General features: G+C 42.5%; 2 protein-coding genes across 4 annotated transcripts; one reads left to right on the top strand and one right to left on the bottom strand.

Moving 5' to 3' along the window:
- The first annotated feature begins 4,834 nt into the window (after window positions 1-4,834).
- On the top strand, window positions 4,835-20,085 carry LOC308334984 (schwannomin-interacting protein 1). Of its 3 annotated transcripts, none has more exons than XM_080791898.1 (7): window positions 4,835-5,213; window positions 7,322-7,666; window positions 10,604-10,773; window positions 12,033-12,219; window positions 13,308-13,451; window positions 16,436-16,544; window positions 17,263-20,085. In XM_080791898.1, exons 2-7 carry the CDS (start codon window positions 7,358-7,360, stop codon window positions 17,361-17,363), a joined length of 1,020 nt encoding a protein of 339 aa, XP_080648024.1. In that variant the 5' UTR covers window positions 4,835-5,213; window positions 7,322-7,357; the 3' UTR covers window positions 17,364-20,085. The 3 variants fall into 3 exon arrangements, with proteins under 3 accessions (XP_080648024.1, XP_080648025.1, XP_080648026.1); XM_080791899.1 differs by having other exon boundaries at window positions 12,033-12,120; XM_080791900.1 differs by having other exon boundaries at window positions 12,033-12,120; window positions 13,311-13,451.
- Window positions 15,574-16,047, bottom strand: LOC308335830 (eukaryotic translation initiation factor 1A, Y-chromosomal-like; the record flags this gene model as incomplete). Its single annotated transcript, XM_080793048.1, has 1 exon — window positions 15,574-16,047. The coding sequence occupies one exon, from the start codon at window positions 16,045-16,047 to the stop codon at window positions 15,574-15,576; it is 474 nt and encodes a 157-aa protein (XP_080649174.1).
- Window positions 20,086-21,795: the final 1,710 nt, after the last annotated feature.

A 21,795-nucleotide genomic window follows, 5' to 3' on the forward strand; every position in this document is an offset into this window, starting at 1 on the left:
AGACTGTGTCGCTGTAACAAAGAGATCAGATCTATACAAGCTATCAACGTGTCACTCTGCGCATGTCTATGGCTCTGCGGCACGTTGATAGCTTGAAGATCTGATCTTTTTAGACGAGTGGCTACGGAACGTCAAAAGGGTCAGGTTGCAAACGTTCAAGAATGCCAACGTGTTGTGTTTGGTTGTTTGTTTATTTATTTTCTTTTTTTAAAGTTAAGCCAGCCTAAATTAAAGTAGCCTAATATTAATTATAGAAAATACGTCAGACAAGGTATCTAAAAACTCTTTATTTAGGGTAGTTCCATAAAAGTACTGATATGGATGGATAGCCAGGTAGTTGTGTACGCAGTGCAGTATGAATTGAGTCCACTGGGAGTCAGCATCTCACAGGAGAAAGCCTTGATTCCAGTCTATGTAGAAGTCCTCCTGATAAGCAGGGTTGTTGTAGGTATAAATAACAAAGACTAAAACTAAGTAGCCTACATTTCTTAGTTAGTTAGTTAGTTATTATTGTTAGTTAGTTAGTAACTAACTAACTAACTAACTATCATTGTAAAGTTATACAGTTTCAGTTATAGTACTTTTTCTCGTATTTATTTTTATTTGCTTTAACATCAATGTTTTGTCAATTTAGTTTTTTCTCATTTTGGTAGTGTATATTGTCATTGGTAAATTATACCCCGACTTGAAAATGCATTTTCAGTTTATTAAAGTTTCAATAAAGACTATATTTTTACCATAATCATCTATCTCACGTTTTAAAATGCAGAAGTAGCTCCAGCACACAACGAATGTCCTTTTCACATGGTTTATTATTAGCTCAGTAAGCAACAGGCGTTTTGACCTTCCACATCATGTTTTCGCGTCACTATGCCTTGTGATTAGTATTAAACAGTCATAACAGGTTGAAGATTACATCAAGTCTACTCTAGTAAAGAGCTCGCTGTCAGTCTGATATAAATGGTAGGCTATATTAAGTAATATGTAATGTTCATCAAATTAGAAATACAATGTTCTCCAGATATAAAGAAAACTGGTGTAGGGACCTATGGTATAAACCTAAGTTGTGAATGTACTGCCTTATAAAGAACATATACACCGTAGAACCTTATGTGAAGTATAATTTAAACAAAAGACAACGATCTCTCTGTGCACAAATACGGTCAGGAACATTAGCACTGGAGACTGGCAGGTTTAATGCCACTCCTTAAGAAGAGAGATAGGCTATTGCTTGTTCTGTGAACTTGGTGAAATTGAAATCGAAGTTCACTTTTTGTTTTACTGCTCTAAATATGATGACATACAGGATATTTTGGTTAATAAGATGTCTTCTATCTGTGGGGATTTCCTAGATTTAAATGACTACGTAAAAATGGAGATATGTTTTGCCAAAGGGACTTTTGTTGTGGCAGATTTTATTTGTCAAGCTTGGGAAAGAAGACAGAGTACTCTGTATAGATCTGAGTTGTTTACATTACATGAATTATGTAATGTAAACATGCTGTAAATGCAATTGTGAAATGGTGTCTTATAAACCCATGAGGGTTGGGCACATTGTGTGCAGGACACGGAAATAAATAAACAATCAATCAAAAAAATATTAAGTAGGCTAATAAGTACTGCTACAATAGTATGACTTTAAGAGGAAGGGAGATCGGCCTCAAGTACAATATGCCAAGAAAACAAAAGTATCAACAGTTAACACATTTTGTCCATCACTGACAACACAGATAGAGGTAAAGTGGGCCATTATTTTATTTGTTACCCAACCTTAGGAGGACTGACACTGCATATCTCCTGCATAGATGTATGCATATAGGCTACTGCACCTTTTGATGCATCACAAAGTCACATATAAATGCAACACATCATAATTGTATTTAACTATAGTGCAAGTGCAACTATAGTTTTTTTTTTGTCGGCAGTGTAGCCAAATGTAACCACCATGCAGGTGTGAAAAGGACTTAATTAAATTAAATTGCCTTTCTTTCACATCTTGGGAATTGAGAACACATTTAAGGCCCAAACCACACCGATGCAACTCATTGCAACTGCTTTTGGGGATAAGGATAATGGTTTCATGCAACTACTCGCAACGTTTGGTTTGCTAGTAGTTGCATCATGGCGAATCATGGTGCGGTTTGGGCCTAAGGAACAAGCAGCCCAGGAAAATCGGCCCAGGTTAAAACAAACAAACAAAACAAAAAAAACTAGTGTATGAATTTCACATGACTATATGGGCCATAAATAATACATCTTAGGAAGGGCCATAAAGACTGATTGGTCCCCAGGCTGGACTTTGGACACGCCTACAACTACTATGCAGAGTTATTTACCTACATGGCTGGTACTTTAAACTAGAGGACAATCTTTACAGTCAAAAAATGGTTACGAAAGAAATAAGGAAAGTCAGCCAAAGAACAAGATTTCTATTCAGGATCTTTTCGGTGGTCAGTTGGAACACTGAGGACACTATAGCTGAAGCATGGTGGTACTAAAGCACCACAAAGGCATTAAAAACAAGTCTTCAGAGACCCCTCAAAAACAAACTGGTCCGGTTACTACTTGGCCTCTCACCTACAACTAACCTATACCCCTGGGCCCTGCTCATTATATGCTACGGTGGGATGGCTCTGGGTAGAACTCACCTAATCTTTCCTGTGATAAAATGGCTACTAATGTAATCAAAAAAGTCAAACAATAGAACAAGATTCCTGTACAGGAACTCCTCTCTGGTCAGCAAAAATACTTTGAAGACCCTAACAGGAGGCATCATATACAAGGTTTCTTGGACTATGCATGCACCTCATGGTACCACAGAACCTTGGCCCTAAAAACAAGGCTCCAAACATCCCAAAACAAACTGGTCAAGATACTACTTGATCGAAAGAAAACACTGAGGAAGGCCCACTAGGCCGCAACGCGTTCGCTGTCTGTTGGTCAGAGGTAAATAACTCATGGTCATGTATTGAGTGCTGGCATTTTCTTCTTTCTATCATGCATCATCGAGCCTTGCACCTATAAGGAGATCTTCTCTAACTTGGAGTGTTGCGGGTTGTCTGCTTCGGCAGTCTTTTTCTTCTCAGGCTACTTGGCCTTACTCCCAGAGGCCAGAAGCCACCTCACCCCTGCTCATTTTGATGGGTTGGAAATTTGGAATGACAGAGTACAGAAACTTGCAATGAGCCTGGTCTACAAGATCACAAGATTCACTACACCCATGAAACAAACTTTTCAGTATTACCCGTATTGCTTTCAAGATGATCGGACTTCCCACACTAACACTAACACACTCTGATATTCATGAACGATAAGGCGATCACACGGCTAGCACTCTCAATATCACGTGACACTCATGTCTGATCATCCCCTGTATCACTTCTTTAACCTCATCCCATCAGGACAAAGATACAGAACCTTACCATGGAAAAAGGTTCGTTTCAGTAGGAGCTTTGTCTCCTCAGCCATCGCGGTATTAAACAAACTGCCCCGCCGATATAGGATGGTGCTGTACACAGTGGGGAACTCATGTTTTTGTATTGTCTTGGTGTAATGTTTTTCTGTACTATGTGTTGTTTTTGTTGTTGGTGTTGAACAGACCTGTGAAGATGAATATCCTTCGGGACAATATAGATTATTATTAGGCCTACCTGTCAAAATACTTCCTTAATGTGAACAAAGTCTATGATCACAACACCAGAGGGAGTTCCACAAACCAAACAAGGGGTTAAATTAATTTTCGCTCCTAACAACAGCCGTTAAACAAGAATGACTCAGTCATAACTGCCAGGTACAACAAGCTCGCTCTGTCTGTTCCTCTTGCAGACTTGCGACAGCGTTCCACTTCTCACTTGCGTTCCACTTCTCACTTGCGTTCTCATACAAACCCAACACAACAGCAGCCAATACGGCCAACCCTGACTGTACTGTACTGTACTGTACTGTACTGTCCCTCCTCCCTGGCCTGTGTGTGTGTGTGACGCTGCTCAACAGTGCCATCGGCAAGGTGTTTTAGCTGTTCGTGCTCGGACACAGGGACACCTATAGGGACACACATAGCTGTGTATATTGGCTAGCACCACTAAAAAAGTGTCCACTAGGGTCCTCTTAGCCAATTTTGTATTGGCCTGTACTTTCCTTGAACTGGGCCTACAGTTCTACAAACTGTTAATACATTTTTCAATCAATCAATCAATGATCAATCAATCAAACCCCTGCTCATATGCTATAAGGTGGGATGGCTCTGGGTAGAACTCACGTATAACCCCTGCTCATATGCTCTAAGGTGGGGATGGTGGGAGAGGACAGAGCATAGCAACTTGCAATGGAAGAGAAGATATAGTGGAGTGGAAGTATAAAGTATCAGACAATGGAAACACTCAAGTAAAGACAAGTAGGCCAGGCCTACCTCAACTTGTTAACTCAGTACTTGAGTAGGCCTATACTTGGTTACTTTCCATGACTGATTATTACTGTCATACTTTCCATCATAAGTTCATCATAACTGCAAAAACCATCATGCAGTGCAGACACACCCTACACTTAAATATGACACACACACACACACACACACACACACACACACACACACACACACTGACCTAGCCGCCCCCAATACGTTCCCTGATTGATCAGTCCCTCCCTACGCTCATTTTAGCTCTACAGAATGAGCATAGGGACTGATAAAACGTATCGATTCGGTGCTAGTAGTATTGATCCAGTGAAACAGGACACCTCCTTCTTTCACTCAAGTTCTTTTACCTACTTAATTCCCTCCTCTGCCCCCCTCGTCTCCTCCCCTTGCCCCCTCGTCTCACTCTCAGTGAGTGTTACATTCCTCAAGAGCTTGGCTCTTTTGTTCCCAGTCTCTTCTCTAGTCTAGAACGAATGGATTTTAATACATTTCTGACCTCAACAACAAACCCACCACGACATCACACCGACACCAGGCTACGTTATCAGCGGCTTTAGATGATCGGCGCGGTTAAACATTTAAACTGTGTTTTGTTTGAGAAGTTTACAAAAAAGTTTAGTGTGAAAAAGCAGCGGGGTGTGTGCATATAGGCTAGATACCGAGCAGGACAAAACACTACAAGAAGAGGAGGAAGGAGAAATATTCTAAGGAGTCAAGGGCGAATATAAGGACACAATAAGAGTGAAAGTAATGTGGAGAAATACTCCCCGTCGCTGAGATTTATACACTGGGAGATCTGGTAAGTTAATTAGTAATTACTAAGAATAACAGTTTAATACTTGTCTATAAGTTGCGTCATGATCGCCTTGCAGGCTGCGTTCAAGGAATCGATGTAGGCTAACTTATTTTCAAAGGCAAAGCCGTTATATAAACCAAGTCTGCAAGGAAATTATGTGACTTTTGTTTCAAACTGTACCCGGCCTGTATACATTTGTTTATTTAGTGAAATCACGGGCCACTTCATGGTGTCTACGTTGCACGATGAATTTTGCCTCGAAGCGTCCTTGTAAGTAAGGCACGTTTAAACTTACAGACAGAGAACTGAGAGCAAGTTCGCCCCAATTTCGCCCCTTCTCTAAGTTTTACAATAATGATTATAATGTACAAATGTAATCCTAAATATTGACGGTCCACTACTAAGCTATATATAATGCAGTCGACTCAATAATGCCGTCTGTCTTCATGCTGTTATGTTAAGAAGTACTTCATGCATTTACAAACACAATTTCAAGGCATAACAGCGTCTGTATGGCAGCCATTGCAGGAACTTTCATCATCAAATCAAACTAGTAGAACTAATCAATTATTTCATTGTTTATCTGACTCTACGTGTACACTTAACAGCTGTGGAATAACGAGGCCTATAGTTTTTTACTTAAGTAAATAGCCGATTATTGACCTGACTAAAGGTACAAAAGTATTGCAATCAAAAAAAGGTAAATAGCCTACTCATCCTTGGCGTTTGTGTGTGTAATGCATTAGTGTGCATCACTTCAATATTGTAGTAAATGTTGTAATTACTAATGCATTAATGTGTTTGTCACTTTAATAATGTTAGTAATTACATCAGTCTATTCCAGTGGTTCTCAAAGTGGGGTTTTGATTGATTTGATTGATTGAATACTTTATTTTTGTTTGCAAATAGTACAGTGGTACTTAATCTAATTAGGCTACTTAATCTGCAAGAAGTATACAATCTACACAATTAGAGAATGTTATTTTGATCAACGTTATCGCCTGTTATCTCTATATGGTACCAACATCAATACAGCATGGAATTGTGGACACAATCTTATCCAACAATAACCAAATATTATAAGTCTTGGGTCTGAGAGGCTAAATCTCATCAAATTGTGGTCCAATAAATAATGGTTCTTGATATGAAAAAGGTTGAATACCATGCACTGGTATATTGAATAGATAGACCACAGGTCTACAAGTGGAATAGACTCTATTCCATGTAGCCTGCCCTACATAACAGCTATACTCAGGGATGCTGCGGACACATTTTTTAGTTTTTCGTTGTCCTCATTCAGGGCTCAGGATCAGCTTTGTATAGTCACTGTTTACAGCTGTTGATAAGTGGGTCAAATTCAGTTTGACCCAGACGGTCCAGACCCATCATTTATAGTATTAAGCTAAGATAAAACCTTCATTAATCCCACAACGCAACACCATCAGTAATTGACACATGGCACATGCAGTAAACATGTCAGATAGAGCCCATGCTGTACTGAACTGGTGTGTTCAGGGAAGAAGAACAGAGATAAGATATAATAAGAGCAAGGAAAACAAGGATAATCACATGTTCCTTATTAGTAAAACGAACAAGGACAGCCATGTCACAGTCTTGATATTGAGCTTATAGAAATCAAATGTGTGTCCAATGGTGTAATCTAATGCATGTTTCTCAAACAGTGGGTCAGGACTCAGGACCCATTTGTGGGTCGTGCATTTGTCATAAGTAAATACATATCCCTTTATTTATAGAATATTTTATAGTTTCCTATTTAGTTTTGAGTTATTATTTAAAATCTGTTCATCAATTTGAAACAAATTCAATGATTTAGAAAAAGAAAGAAAAAACATTAAATAAAACATCTAAGTAAGTAATTCCATAAATTAGAAAATAAATGTATCGCGACATGGTATAGGAGGTGTAGATCTGCTATTTTCATTAGTTTGGACGCATAACGGGGGGCCCTGCGCTTCTCTTTTCGCTCTCGAACCAGTGAACCACTGATCGAATGCATACCCATTATCCAAGTGGACGCCGGTCGATCCTTGAAATGAACAAAAAAGGTTGACAATAAATTAATAATCAATCTAATCTCCACCGTACTCCAGCTGTATCTCCTCTGAAGCGGACACAGGAGGAGGAGGATGGAGGTAGAGAAGGAGCGAGGGATGGAGGGAGAGAAGGAGCGAGGGAAGATGGAGGGAGAGAAGGAGCGAGAGAGGGAGCAGGGCGAGGAGAAGGAGAGCGACGAGGCGGAGGAGGAGTACGAGGAGGACCAGGAGGACGAGGAGGAGGAGGAGGAGGACCCCGAGGGCGCCGCTCAGCTGTGGCAGGAGGGCCAGCAGGACGCGGACGTGGACGAGCTGGGCCTACCCATAATGCACTGGGAGGCGCTCAGCCTGCGCATCGCCGAACTGGAGAAGCAGGAGGAGGAGAAGAAGAAGAACGCCAAGGTCAGTGCATGGGGTCACGCCACGGTGTCTGAAAGTATATTAACCCATTCTGACCTGAGATCAGATTCATACGAGGTTTCCACTGGACACACACTATGGTCTGATTAACCCATTCTGACCTGAGATCAGATTCTAAAAAATGTCAGTCGTTCTTCGATTTTTCAAAAATAGCAGACCTACAAGCTCGTAGCGCGCCACTCGGTGGCGCGCTATGAGCTTGTAGATCTGCTATTTTTCAATAGCTAAAGCATTAACATGATGCTAACACAAAAATGGGTTCCCGTTCAGAATGGGTTAAAGAATGTTGTCCCCCCCTCTCTCTCTCTCTTTCTGATGTGGTTTGAATAGGAGACGTGAGAGATTAACATGATCAAGGCCAGGGTAGTGTGTGCGTGACGTGTTTTTTGTGTGTTCAGTAACTTTCTCTAAATCTCATTACTTATAGCAATCAAATAAATTGAATCAATCTTTCAGTTTCCCAGTTCCAATTCTGCTACTTTATTTGCTTAATCATTTCTCTCTCCTGAATGGATGAAATTGGTATCCCTGTCCTGAAAATGTATTTTCTGTTGAGAAGCTTAATTAATTTGCACATGGATAAACTGCAGTGTGTTCATTCATTGTTCTGAGCTGTTTGACAGCGTGGGGACGACAGGGTGGCTGGGCCACATGTACGCACTACGCAGTGAGGTCACACACTGCTGACCTCTCAGTGTGTGGTGGGGTCAAACTGATCCAGTCCGGAGTCAAATATTTATAGGATCCTGTCAGAGAGTGTCCGGCCATGTCAATCTTCTCTGTGTGTGTGATTGGCTATCCTTGAGTCGGGATATGAGTACCGTATTGCGCCCCACCGAGATTGGCCTTTCCATTAAGGTTTTGAGCGTGGCACGGTTCGGTTCGGCGTGGCGTGGTGGAGAACCAGTTTCAACGTGGTGTCTTTTATTTTGGGTATGTTGTTATATGTGACAGACGCAAAGGGAGCACTGAGGGTATAAATAGAGACAAGAAGGTCAAACTAGACACAGGTGAACTCAATAAAATCAGGAACAGGCTGGGGTCGTGACCGGTAAACAGTGGTGGACAAAGTGTTCAACCCCAGACCTTAAGTCAAAGTATCCTGGTCAACAGGTCAAATTTGACGCAACAGGTGAAAGCGGCTCTGTCACATTTGTACTGGAGTTAAGGTGGTTGCACAATAGTGCGTTTTTTTCCCGCTGCGTTTTGCGGTTCTGAAAGTAGTAGGCATATATCAGTAGCTGTCAGCCTGCCACCAACACCCCATAACTGATAAATTAGACCCCTGTCCGTAAAAACTTTATACAGACGAAATATTCATGATTTACATAAAGTGAGTTTGATGTTTTACGTCCTCCGAAAGTCGCTCCAATATTCGGCCCGAAAAAACGCACCAGTGTGCAAAAACCTTAAAGTAGTGGAGTACTTGGTACTTTATTCCAGTACACCACAACACTGCTGTAGATGTGCTATTTATGGTATTTCTATGTTAACATTTGTTTAACAAATATACTATTTGTATAACCATGGTTCAACAGAGATAGGGATAGAGGAATGTTATGTCTCAGTCACAAGCTGTTCTCATAACAATGCATCTTACGGTATACAGTAGGCAGCAGGTCAATATCTGAGAGATTAGGAGACCAAGGATGACACACTGATGTCACTGTGTCATCTGATAAATTAGTTTACAGAGTCTAGTACAGTGAGTGATTCCTAAACGTTTTAGCTCAAGACCCAAAAGAGAAGTTAGACGTTTGCCCGGGGACCCAAACTATAGTGAAAATAGCAGCTCAACAACCTCAGAGACCAGAATCTGATCTCAGGTCAAAATGGGCTAGTTTAGCGCTCAGCACTCACACATGCAGCAGTTGATGGTAATGGTGATAGACGCATAGCTGCATGGCATGTACAGCCAGAGGTATGGACATTCATCTACCTACACGTGGCTGTAATCATCCTGTCACTGAAGTTAAACACAGCCTTTAATGACAACTGTGGGAGGTTTTTTAGAGCAGCTGGTGGATTGATCTACTAAGGGGGAGGGGGGGGGGGGGGCAACTTCTACTGAAGTTAGAGTGCAATGACACTTTGGTAGAGTTTCAGGTTTGTCATGATGTAAGTGGATGGGTGGGGGTTAATTAAAATGACAATGGGTGCCCCTTTTTGGTCGATTTGATTGCATTTCAATGCTGATGATTTGCATTAGTTTCTATACTATAGAAACTAATGCAAATAGAATCTATAGGCTTTGTGTTTGTGGCATACTGGTTTCTACAGGCTGGTCAATGCAGTTTATTTGGTGGTTTCAGAGAGTTGCAGGTCTGTTATGGTAGGGTTTATGTGGTCTCCTATGTCAGGTAATTTACGGTAGGGTTTGTATCTCCTCTATCAGGTCATTTACTGTAGGGGCTCCTAGACCTTTTCACCTTTTTGATGGTGAAAATCATGTGGGGGGGCCCCACATAATTTTGAGGGGGTTCCCAAGTGACAATTTAAGGACTTTTATTAAGACTTTTTAATACCTCAACAACAAGAAAGAAAGAAAGAGGCCATTACTGCATCAAAAGTAATCAACAAACTATTGTCAAACATTGGCCAAGTTGTCAAATAATATAAGAAAGAGGAAAAAATGATTAAATCAGACGATCTCTATTCTAAAAGCTCACAACGCCTCCCATCGCGAGGTGTTTTCACAATAGCGAGTCAAACTAAATTGAATACCTCAAGCCCTACATTCCACGTGCTTGTCACGGTGCGTGGTCCCCAGCTCAAATATTAATTGTGTGACATGTTTTGAGCTTGTAGATCAGCAAAAACAGCACAACAGACCACTGAGGTTTTTATTTTTTTTAATCTTTTTTGAAACAACACTAAAACCTATCTATCTATGTTGTGGTTGTTTGTCCGTATATACAGCAGCACAGCAACAGCAGTCTAGAGCGAGGCAGCTGTCTAGAGCGAGGCAGGACGCCGGTCAGTTGGATGGACGACAGAGACCGAGGACGGAGCCAGAGGGACGTCACGGCCACGTGCTGGGAGGACCCTGAAGACGACTGTAACAGCAGGGTCAGCGCGCTCACGTCACGGTCAGTGTGTAACAGCAGGGTCAGCGCGCTCACATCACGGTCAGTGTGTAACAGCAGGGTCATGGGTCAGGGTCATGGCGCTCACGTCACAGTCAGTAACAGCAGGGTCATGGCGCTCACTTCACGGTCAGTGTGTGTCAGTGTAGTGCTGGAAATTAAGTAACTAAGTGCATTTACTTAATTAACACCCCGAACGCCCACGGGATATTTGGAACCATTACATCAGGGCACCCAGAGATTTGCAGCTTCAGAGCCTATTTCAAGGTTGCTCCGCGCCATTTTGGAAGTAGCTAGATATAGCCAAAACACTCCTGAGGGGATCGACAACAACGTGAAGTATGATTACTTCTAACGCGACAAGTGACAGGACCGCGATGGGCCGTCAAAAACACAATTGAATACTTAAGTATAGAGACACCAGACAATTCTGTCACTCAATGTGATTCACACTCCCCCAAACCGGTTGCACACCGACCGGCATTCCGAATCCCGCTATTCCGACGCATCGCCATTCCGTCTCGCCGCATTACTGACCCGCCACAACCCTATAACCGCACGCGAAAGCCACAGGTGCGTCGGAATGCCACTCTAAACCTATGGGGAATTAAAGTATATACTGTACATCAGGGGTGCCCACTCTTCTTTGACTGTACAGCCACTTTCAAAATGACCAGCTGGACAAGATCTACCCACCGAAAAACAATATTATGCCATTGCTGAAAATTGTTTAAATATGTACCCGAGTGGGCTTTGGAATAGCGGAGCTGGCGTTGCATAATTATTAGACAAATGAACTTTGAATGGGAAATTGAGGGGGAGAAATGGAATAGGTAGGATTTTTTTGTATTTAATTTGTAATGCTATACTACAGACAGCAACACTCTAGCAAACTAAATACTTGCATTGTGGGTTTGAGCTGACAGGCCCTTTTGATGTCAATCAATCAAGTCACCTTAATTCAAGTGGCAGATGTCAACATATTTTTTTTTACATTTAAATTAAATATTCTTTAGAGGTCATGTGATCTACCTGCACAGCCTTTGTGATCTACTGGTAGATTGCGATCTACATTTTGGGCACACCTGCTGTACATCAAATACAAGATGGCTTGTTAGATTCCCTCGCCCCGGCCTTCCAGCTGTCAGATGATCACGATTACACGACCGTGCTCTCTGCCCCCTCACGGCCACCACGGTATTGACTTGTTCCGCGTAGTGGTGTGTGTGTGTAACTAACGTGCACGTGTTTGCTGTGTTCAGGCTGGGGACTCACATGAACCTGCAGCTGTGCTTCATCAACAACAGCGAGAGTGAGGAAGACGAGGAGGACGAAGACGACAACAAAAAGGTTACTCGCTCGGGCACGCACGCACACGCACGCACACGCACACACACACAGCTGTGCTTCATCAGTGAGAGTGAGGAGGACGAGGACGACAACAAAAAGGTTACTCGCTCGCGCATGCACGCACACGCACACATGCACACACACACACACACACACGTGGTAGAAGTACTTCTTCCAGCACTAATGATAGGTGTGCTGGTGATGTAATATGAACAGGGATCAGGTGAGTATGATTAACAGCATGAGGCCACTTGTTATCACTATAAAACATATTATATCATCCCTGTTGTCGGGCAGAATGCCCTGCTTCGTCGCACAAGATGAAGACGTGCGAGAGTGAGACAACAACTCTGGGTCCACAAAATAAACATTTTCATATCTGATCTGTGATCATAGAATTATCACACTAAATATTGCACATAAAGTAACTTTATTAGTTTGATTAGTAAAATCTAAACGGTGTTAGGACCCAAAATAAATCTAAATGCACTTAGCTTTCAAATATGCCTCCTGCACCTTTCAAAGAATATTTTAAGACCAACTCTCAAGTTCATGATTATAATCAATCTGACAATCTCCATCCACCTTCAGCCTTATACTCATAGCCATAGTCCGACATGCAAACGCATGTCGGACTAGCGCCTGCTCCCGGGCTAAGCGGTTATGGTTAGGTTAGGGTTTGAGGTGGGTTGTCGTTTGTCGGACCAATGACTAGTCTAACTAAAGAACTGCACATACAAGCATACACTTACGTACAGTCGTACACTCACGCACAGACTCGCGCACCCACACATTCAACTGCACACCTCAAAGTGTATTTGTTGTTTGTCATACATAATTACGTTTGATTACTTTGTCTAACTTACTATTTGTTTATTACTTTAGGTGGGAACCATATTATGTATAAGGCCTTTATGGGTTTCTTATGTGATCCACTGGTTACCACTGATTCTACTGGTAATGTGTGTAGTCTACCGACTTAAAAGGTTGGTTTTCCAGCCTACCACAGGGATCAATAACTGTTAATAATAATAATATTCTGTTGGTCGTTCATACGTGTACATACAATGTGTACAAAGCATGAAGTAGTACCACAGCCATGTTTAATTAGAATTAACAGTAAGGAGGCAACATGTCCAACCTGTTCCCCTGGAATGACTCCGTCTCTCCACACTGTTTCTCCACAGAAGGCAGTGAAGAGAGGCACGGTGCAGGTTCCCCATCCGCCACAGACCGCCCCCGCCGTAGCAGAGAGAACCAAACCGTCACGGAGCTTCAAGAACGCCCTGAGGTCCCTACGAGACAGACTGAGGACCGACCACAAGCAGCAGGTGAGACTGCTGCACATTAACGACAGACAGACAGACAGAGGACCGACCACAAGCAGCAGGTGAGACTGTTCTCACATTAACCACAAGCAGCAGGTGAGACTGCCAGGAATGGAAGAACTACAGACAGACAGACAGACAGACAGACAGGTTTGAAGGTGTAAAACTGGGTGAAATTTGGTCATCGTTTTTTTTTGTTGAGTGAACAGCAATGTCCGTGTTCACCCACCCACCTATGTGTTCGCCTATACGTTAACCCACCTATGTGACTATGAGCACCAGTATGGCTATTAGTACCAGTAGGGGCGCTGTTGTGCCAGAAACAGAGAGAGAGATGGTGCTGCACTGTTGCCTGCTAATGAGAGATAGAGAGAGAGAGCGAGAGAGAGGGGGTGATTTTTTTGTTGTTCTTAGAGAAAGAAAAAAGGAGAGTGTGGGGTAAGGGGAGTGTTATCTGTCCTGACAACAAAGGGAAAGCTAATAATGCTAGTGTGTGTGTATGTGTGTGTGTGCACGCGCGTGTGCGTGTGTGCATATGTACGTGCCTGATGTCCTAAAAGAATAATATCTGTTTTTGAGATTACTTTTACATTTGGTATTTGTAGGCCACTCAATTACCTTTTAGTCATCAAGTAAAGCTTTAAACGTAGGCCTTTTACTCGAGTAATTTCCATTTGCCGGCATTGCTACTTTTAATTAAGTAAAACATCCTAGTACTTCTTCCACCAGACTGGCACACACAGGGCGCGATGGATTTGTTTTGATGCGACGTTCATTGAATTGAATGCATAAAAACCACAGGTTGTTTCAGACATAATGCAGTTACAGTCGACCGGGACCAGGCTGGTGCCTCCGTCCGCCACACAGAGCAGTGAGTCATGGGTACTTCCTGTTTGGAGGACGGCAGGTTCACATACATTTCGTCTTGGTTAGAAAGAACCATGTTCTTGCTGTTCTGTTGGTCTAATCTGATCTGTCCCCCGTTGCTACTAATACCTCTCTCTGTTAAGCACTTCAGCCGGCCCCAGTGAACCCGTGACACCACTTAGGTGGTCACGATCATGACACTTTTACTTGACCATTAAACAGCTTTTCCGTCTACGCCAAATCTCTTCCTCGAAAATAGACAATCAGCTATTTTCACCAAATTGTTTATTCCATCCATTCTTCTTCAACCGCTTATCCGGAGTCGGGTCGCGGGGGGTGACAGTTCCAGCAGAGATTTCCAGCCTTCTTTCTCCCGAGGCGTTCCCAGGCCTGTGTGGAGAATGTAGTCCACCATCTGGTCCTTGGTCTGCCCGAACCACCTAAACTGGCTCCTTTCAAGCAAAGAAAGGAGCCAGACTGAACATCTCACCCTTATCTCTAAGGGAGATGACAGGCCACCCATCTGAGAATAGAGGGGTGCATAAAGTGAATGGCAAATGGCCGACCGTTGTTCCCGTATGTCGGAACTAATGCTCCGTCGGATGTACAATCTTTCACGCACTTTCCTACTAGGCTGAGGAATATATCCCACCTTCTTTTTATATCATTTTGGTGTTGGTGCTCTGATTAATTCCAATTTTGAGAGGCGCTAGCCCCTCCTATGTCCAGCTTTGAGGGTTTGTGTAAACACAACATTTGAATGCCATTGACACTGAACGGACAGCTTTGAACATTTGTGTAAACACACACATTAAATGCCCTTGACAATGAATGGACAACTTTGAGTGTTTGTGCAACTTCTGTCTCCACGTTGAATGCCATTGACAATGAAGGGCCAGCGTGAACACAGACAATGAAGACGAAGGTGAGGACGCAAATTGTGATTGGCTGGAATGAGATGATGCATGATGATAAGAGGCAGCGCCCCTCACTTCACACGGGTGTGATTTTTGGATTCCGGACGCCACTGCAGCGGGATCTAATGAGACAACCAGCACTGGTTTGAGCTATATTATAATTATGGTCCTTGATGACATGATGATGACACGATGACTTGGGCACCTGGGGTGATGACACGATGACCTGGGATGACCTGGGGGCTTGCCTGGGTTGATCGACGGGGATTCCAGTTAGGTGACGTGACAGAGTGACGGGGATGGTTGTGAGTGACGTGACAAAAACGCTTCAGGTTTCACAGTTATCTGTGATCAGTCGCGATCAGATCATCGATCTCGTTGTCCTCGTCCATGTCTCCGCCCGCCGCCACGTCGTCGTCGAACGTGATCTCGTCGTCGTCTCCGGGGCCGAAGGTGGACGTGGACTCGTTGATGCGGGCGTGCTCGGGCAGCTCGCCGTACGTCTTCAGGCTCCGCGCCTCGTCCGCGTTGTACTTGAGGATGACGTCGGCCTTGTCGTCCTGGTAGTCGCGCAGGCCCACCAGGATGATGTCCGTGGCGTTGATCCACACCTTCTTGCGCAGCTTGCCCCGGATGTGGCAGCGCCGCTTCACCCCGTCGAAGCACGCCGCCTCCAGGTAGCCGTTGCCCAGCATCTTGACCACCTGGGCGTACTCCTGCTCGTCGCCCTTGAACACCAGCTCCCGCTTCTCGCACTCGTTCTCGTTCTTCCCGCGCCGGCGGTTCTTGCCTCCTTTACCTTTGTTCTTCGGCATGTTGTCGTCTTATACGTACGTCGTCTGTACACCTGGTGTCGTTTAAACTTCTGCCTCCGACTTCAATGATGAAAACTAATGAATGAACCTGCTGCCCTGACCTTTTTATAGGCCCAAGACAGCTGTGGTGTGACGTCACACACAAACAAACCTTTGCAATGACAAGTTGTCATTGACAACACTGATTATAGCCAATAGCCAGTGGGTGAAACTTTGAAAGTAAAGTACATTTAACTCAAGTACTCTACCTAGTGGTACAATTTTAAAGTGCTTTGGTATTGTACTTTTTTTACTCTCTACAGTGATTTGACATCATTAATTACTATATGGTTACATTATTATTCCAAAACATGCATTAACCAATTAATGTCCACTTGTGTCCACTCAGGTGCCACCGGTGGTGACCAGGAGGAGGACGTTGGAGCGCCAAGACTTGGTGGCATTCAGTATAAAGGAGTTAAATGCTCTGTGTGGCTCTCTCAGCCAGGCTATACAAGGTACGCGCACGCACGCACACACTCACGCAAGCACAAGCAATTAAGCGAACTACAAGGTTTCGAAAACCACAAGAGAAAGACATACTGTAGCTAGTAGCATTATGATGCTATGAATGAATAATCAACACACCTTTTGATGAATGCAAATGAGATAAGGGGGTGATAGAGTTTAATATTATTGTTTTCAATTCTACGTCAGTTGTGCGACGTCGGGTTATTTTTATTCCATTTTGTTCAGCACTTGGTATAGTAGGCACATGAGCCGTTTGACACAGAGCTAGCCAATGTTTCATCCACAAGCATAACTGTAGGACATTTGTCGTCCATGTTCCGCATGGAATTCGCTTTCTCTCTACGTACATGACGTAACATTTTAAAAAAAATCCTTCTTACCAAATGCCATTAAGGCACTAAATTATACCATGTCTCGCTAGATTTGTTGTTTTTCCAATGTATTTGCCACTGTTGTCCTGCACTTTTTTGCCATGAGAAAATAATTGTGTTAAGTGTTGTTGCTTGTTGTAACTGTTTTTTTTTTTACTGTTGAGACCGAAGACAAATGTCCACACGTGGACAATAAATGAAACTAACTAACTAACTAACTAACTAACTAACTAACTAACTAACTAACTAACGTACTGTGTGTGTGTGTGTGTGTGTGTGTGAAAATAAAGCCCTTTGAATTTAATTGAATTGTGCGTGTGCGTGCTGGTTACAGAGCTCAGCACAGACCTGGTGGGGCGTCTACAGACCCGGGATCAGTTGAGAACGGAACAGGACGCCATGCTGGTGGAGGTCCAGGACCTGACATCACTCTGACCGCCGTCCGTCGCCACGGAGACTAACCACAACAACAACCCCCCCGCCCACCGACTGGGACATGTGAAGTGACATCATCACTCTGACCCGATGATGATGTCACCGGCTCACCGCACCAATGAGAAAAGCAGCCACCGATGACGGCACGTCTTCAGAGAGCGATTTGAAGTGACATTGTCTCCGCAACGAGAAGGACACTTTTTTTGTAAGTCGCTCTGGAACTGTGATCAGTGGTGGAAAAAAGTACTGGAAATACTTTGTCACAAGTAAAAGTCCGGCGTTCTGAATTTACTTCAGTAAAAGTACAAAATAATTGGTATAAAAATGTACTTAAAAGTACCAAAAGCAGAAAGTACTCATTATGCAGAACGTCCCATTTCACAAGTTTTCACAAATTTCGAGGTCAGGCCTAAATGGGTTAAGTACAGTACTTAAGTAAATATACTTTCCACCACTGACTGTGATGAGTAAAAAAAGCGGTGATGTCACCGTAACAAGGCTCCCCTGCTGTGATGCGGCGCATTTGGCTCTGCGTCGCGCGAGTCAACGACACAATCACACACTCCGAAGACTTGGCAGTCCCGCCCGCCCTGGTGAAGAAGTCAGGATCGCTCGGTGACATCATGGAATCATGTGACAAAAAGCATTATAGACACTCCATCAACACATCACTCCTCCATTAGACAATGATCCTATTGCACATGTTTGATTTCAGTCATTGTCCTTTTTTTTGTTGCTGTCCGCCTTTTTCAAATTGCCTTTTTCTAAATGCATTATCAGCATCTGTTAAAAGGTAGTTCAAGCGATATTTTGTTAAAATATAAGTGTTGAATGTTTCTAAGTGTATTGTGATAGTAACCATTGCTATAGGTAAGAGTGTTTATTCAGTTTCTCCAGCTCTTTAGTGAATATAAAAATATGTTTCCGGGGTCGGGTTACCAGTCTAATCACATCAGGAGAGGAAACTCACACAGAATACAGGATAAACCAGTGAAACATTGGAAGAAGTGATGAGAAAAGGAAAATGGAACACTGATGAATGGGTTCTCTCTCTCCGCTGATTGGAAACTAATTGGTATCCCACCTGAAGATGTATTACTGTATCTGTTCATTTAAGAGCTGGAGAGAGACAGTGGAGACCCTGCTGTCACTGAGCAAACACGCTAGAGCAAAGAAAAAGATCACTTACGCTACCTTCATTTCGTCCAATCGAGTCACCTGGAAATATTTTTTTCTGAACTGTTTGTCCCGATCGGAGCCGATCACGTCATTTTCAAATGATCAGAATCGGATCGGGAGCCAAAAAACATGATCGGGACATCCCTAGTATCAATATTATATCCATATCATGGTATTAGACTGTAAATTGTCTGTGATTTGAGATATTGTACTATTATGATATGTGTTCTATAAAATATAAATATCGGATCGGGAAAAATTGGTATTGGCAGATGCTCAAAATCAAATGATCGGAATTGGATCGGGAGCACAAACACGTGATCGGGACATTCCTAACCACATGTACATACAGTATAGTGTAGTTTTGATGCAACATACCGGCCATTTTGTCGTTATCGTTTATTCACGTGATTGGGGTAAAACTGGCTTATCGTTATGTTGTCGCTGTAGGGCAGAAACCTTGCATCTTTACATTTCAACTATGTACATATCTTTTCGTTAATCCATGCCCTACTTCCTCATACAAGTGTCACGCAAAAAGTAGTGGAAATAGCAGATCTGCAAGCTCACAACAACATCGCATCACGACGGATTGTGAGCTTGTAGATGAGCTATTTTCACTACTTTTTAAATAATAAAAAAAGGAAGGGTTTTGGATATATACACAAGGTTTGCACCCGACAGCAGTGACATAAAGGGATTGTAACCGTGCTGCTAACAGCTGCCATTTGGACAATCTTAACTCTATAATGTAATGTTATTAGTGTCCATTTTGATTTCAAATGTAATGAAAGTATTTCCATGTGTTGTTTGTATACGTGCACACGTCTCTGTGTCATGTAGGTCAGGATGTAAGGTTGTAGCCCGACAGTTAGATTTTAGGCTTTTTAAAATATACGGTATATATGAGGGACGAGTGTGTCCTGTTCCGTACAGTCTCGGTACATGATGTGATGATATTAATTCCCTGAACATGATCAATTATGATAATGTGGTGCCATTGTGGTGGTGGTGTTAACAAGTGTTCCTGTGAGCTCTCTCCAGTTCAGCCTATAGGATACCAATCTTTTTTCAACCCCCACAAACAATCTTAAACTAAAGGCTGATATACAGTACATTGTTGAGCGGTGAATAGCCGAAGTGAAAAGCCCACAACAGGACACATTGTCTCGAGCTATTTTTACTACTTTTCACCATCTTGAAACTTGTTGGAAATATTCTTTATCTTTTACGAAACCTTGCTGATTTCCTTTATCATGTAGCAAAAACAGCTGATCAAGCTTACATATCAATTTTGTTTGTCGATATGAATATATAATATGCTTGCATCACAACCCGCTGTGAGCTTGTAGATCAGCAATCTTTGCTATTTATTTTGTATTGAAATGATTTGATTTGATTTTTATTTTTACAATTGCTAATATTTATTTTCTCCCCCCCCCCCCCCCCCACTATGAGAACAGTATGAAAGTGATTAGTCTCTTTATGGAATATAACTTTGAACTGTTTCTGTTCTGCCACATGTAAAAAACACAAACCTGGAGGACTTGTATCTGTTGTATTTTTTCTTTTTGTCAGAGAGATATCATTTAAACTCACTCTACTGGGTACAATTTACTACCGTATCTCAATATACTGGTATCTCAGTGGTTCCCAAAGTGGGCATATACAATGTACAAGCTCGTAGAACGGCTATTTTCAAAACACTTTTGAAAAATTGGGAAAACTCTGGAATGATTTTCTCTTATGGGTGTCCCTGACTCCCTGGCACACCATATGTTGTCTGTTTACATGGGGGGGTAGGCCTGTCACAATTATTACTTAATCATCTAATCGCAATTATTTGAGATAACCACTGTTATGCATAACTCAAGGGTAGACGGTAGACCTTGTCTAACGTAACACAACGTTCTTGTCAAACCGGTGTGAGGACCCAAACAAGAGTCAGGACTCAAACACGTGTTTATTTCCATCTCTCTGTTTGCAAAACAAAAAGTCATCCATGAACAAGTCAAAATATATACACAGGGGTCATCAATATGTGCCTGTGGCAACTGGCAAAGTGGTGTAGGCGCTATACAGTATATTGTTTTTGCACACCATTATAATGTTCTTATTTTGATCATAAGTACTCAATTACTGAATGACAATAATGTCCACTACAAGCCAGCATGGCAATAATGGCCTCTGGATTAAGTTGGATATACAGGTTGGGTTCACCTCCTTTCCAATCAATCAACGCTAGCCTTGACCTAGGCCCGCTATTCGGCGCTTGAGTGTTGATAAGTTGCTTACATACGTTGCATTTACACATTTGATCATTTGGATCACTCCCTAATATACGTATTGTCTTTTGATTGAATAGAGAGACTAGTTATTTCAATATGTTAATATTTTCTGTAATGTAAATCCAGGCAGTGCTCCATTAGTCCATGCATTGTAAAATGGTGACCCCGGCCCCGACTCCCCGGCCCTCGCGCTTTAGAAGGACAAGAAAAAACGTAATGATTCTCAAACTTCTTCATGTCAAGGAATCCCCCAAAATGAGGATGTATCTGGCTGCCGTTCCAGGGACCCTCAGAAGTAAAAGATTTTAGTTTAGCTCGTAGCATGGCATGCTTGTATATTTGCTATTTTTGAATAGCCAAAGTATAAAATACTTTTTCATAGCTCAAATCTCAAAATGACACAGATGCTTAAATGGGTTATAGACTATAGAGGGGGTGTGTGTATGATATTAAATGAATGTCAAATATCTAAATATTGAATCAAGCAACTTAACAACTGTCACAAAAAAGCCAGAATGTTACAATGGCCCTGCAGAAGTGTTGTAAAGTGAGATTCCCCAGGTAACAAAACATTTAATCACTAATATACTTATAGTCATGCAATGTTTTTCTATCTAGAGGTTTCTGGATAATAGCTCTCTCTCTCTCTAGGACTAGGTCGTCCTCAGACGAGCCCTCCATAGCAGACAGAATAAATAAATAAGGGCTTACCCTTATTTAAACTTAAGTTCAGGAGGTTAGAGAGAGTATTGGAGGATTGATGGGGGTGTTTCTAGTGAACACATGCAGGGTGGGAAGCCGTTTTCACATCACCATGAACTACATGCATGCACAGCGCTCAGAGATAATGGGCTTATGAGTTTCATGCAGTACTACTTGTCAACCAGTAGGTGTCTTACCAGACACCATGCAGAGTCAAACCAGGGTAGGGAGCATTGGCCTTAAAGCAGGCCTGTCAGTCGAAC

This window comes from Protomyctophum bolini, assembly GCF_963924005.1.
Source record: "Protomyctophum bolini genome assembly, chromosome: 20".
Classification (NCBI taxonomy): domain Eukaryota; kingdom Metazoa; phylum Chordata; class Actinopteri; order Myctophiformes; family Myctophidae; genus Protomyctophum; species Protomyctophum bolini.

Coding starts and splice junctions, on each gene's coding strand:
- LOC308334984 (XM_080791898.1), top strand. CDS start 7,358: ATGGAGGTAGAGAAGGAGCGAGGGATGGAGGGAGAGAAGGAGCGAGGG. Junction 10,774..12,032: donor GTCAGCGCGCTCACGTCACG/GTCAGTGTGTAA, acceptor TGCTGTGTTCAG/GCTGGGGACTCACATGAACC. Junction 13,452..16,435: donor GGACCGACCACAAGCAGCAG/GTGAGACTGCTG, acceptor GTGTCCACTCAG/GTGCCACCGGTGGTGACCAG.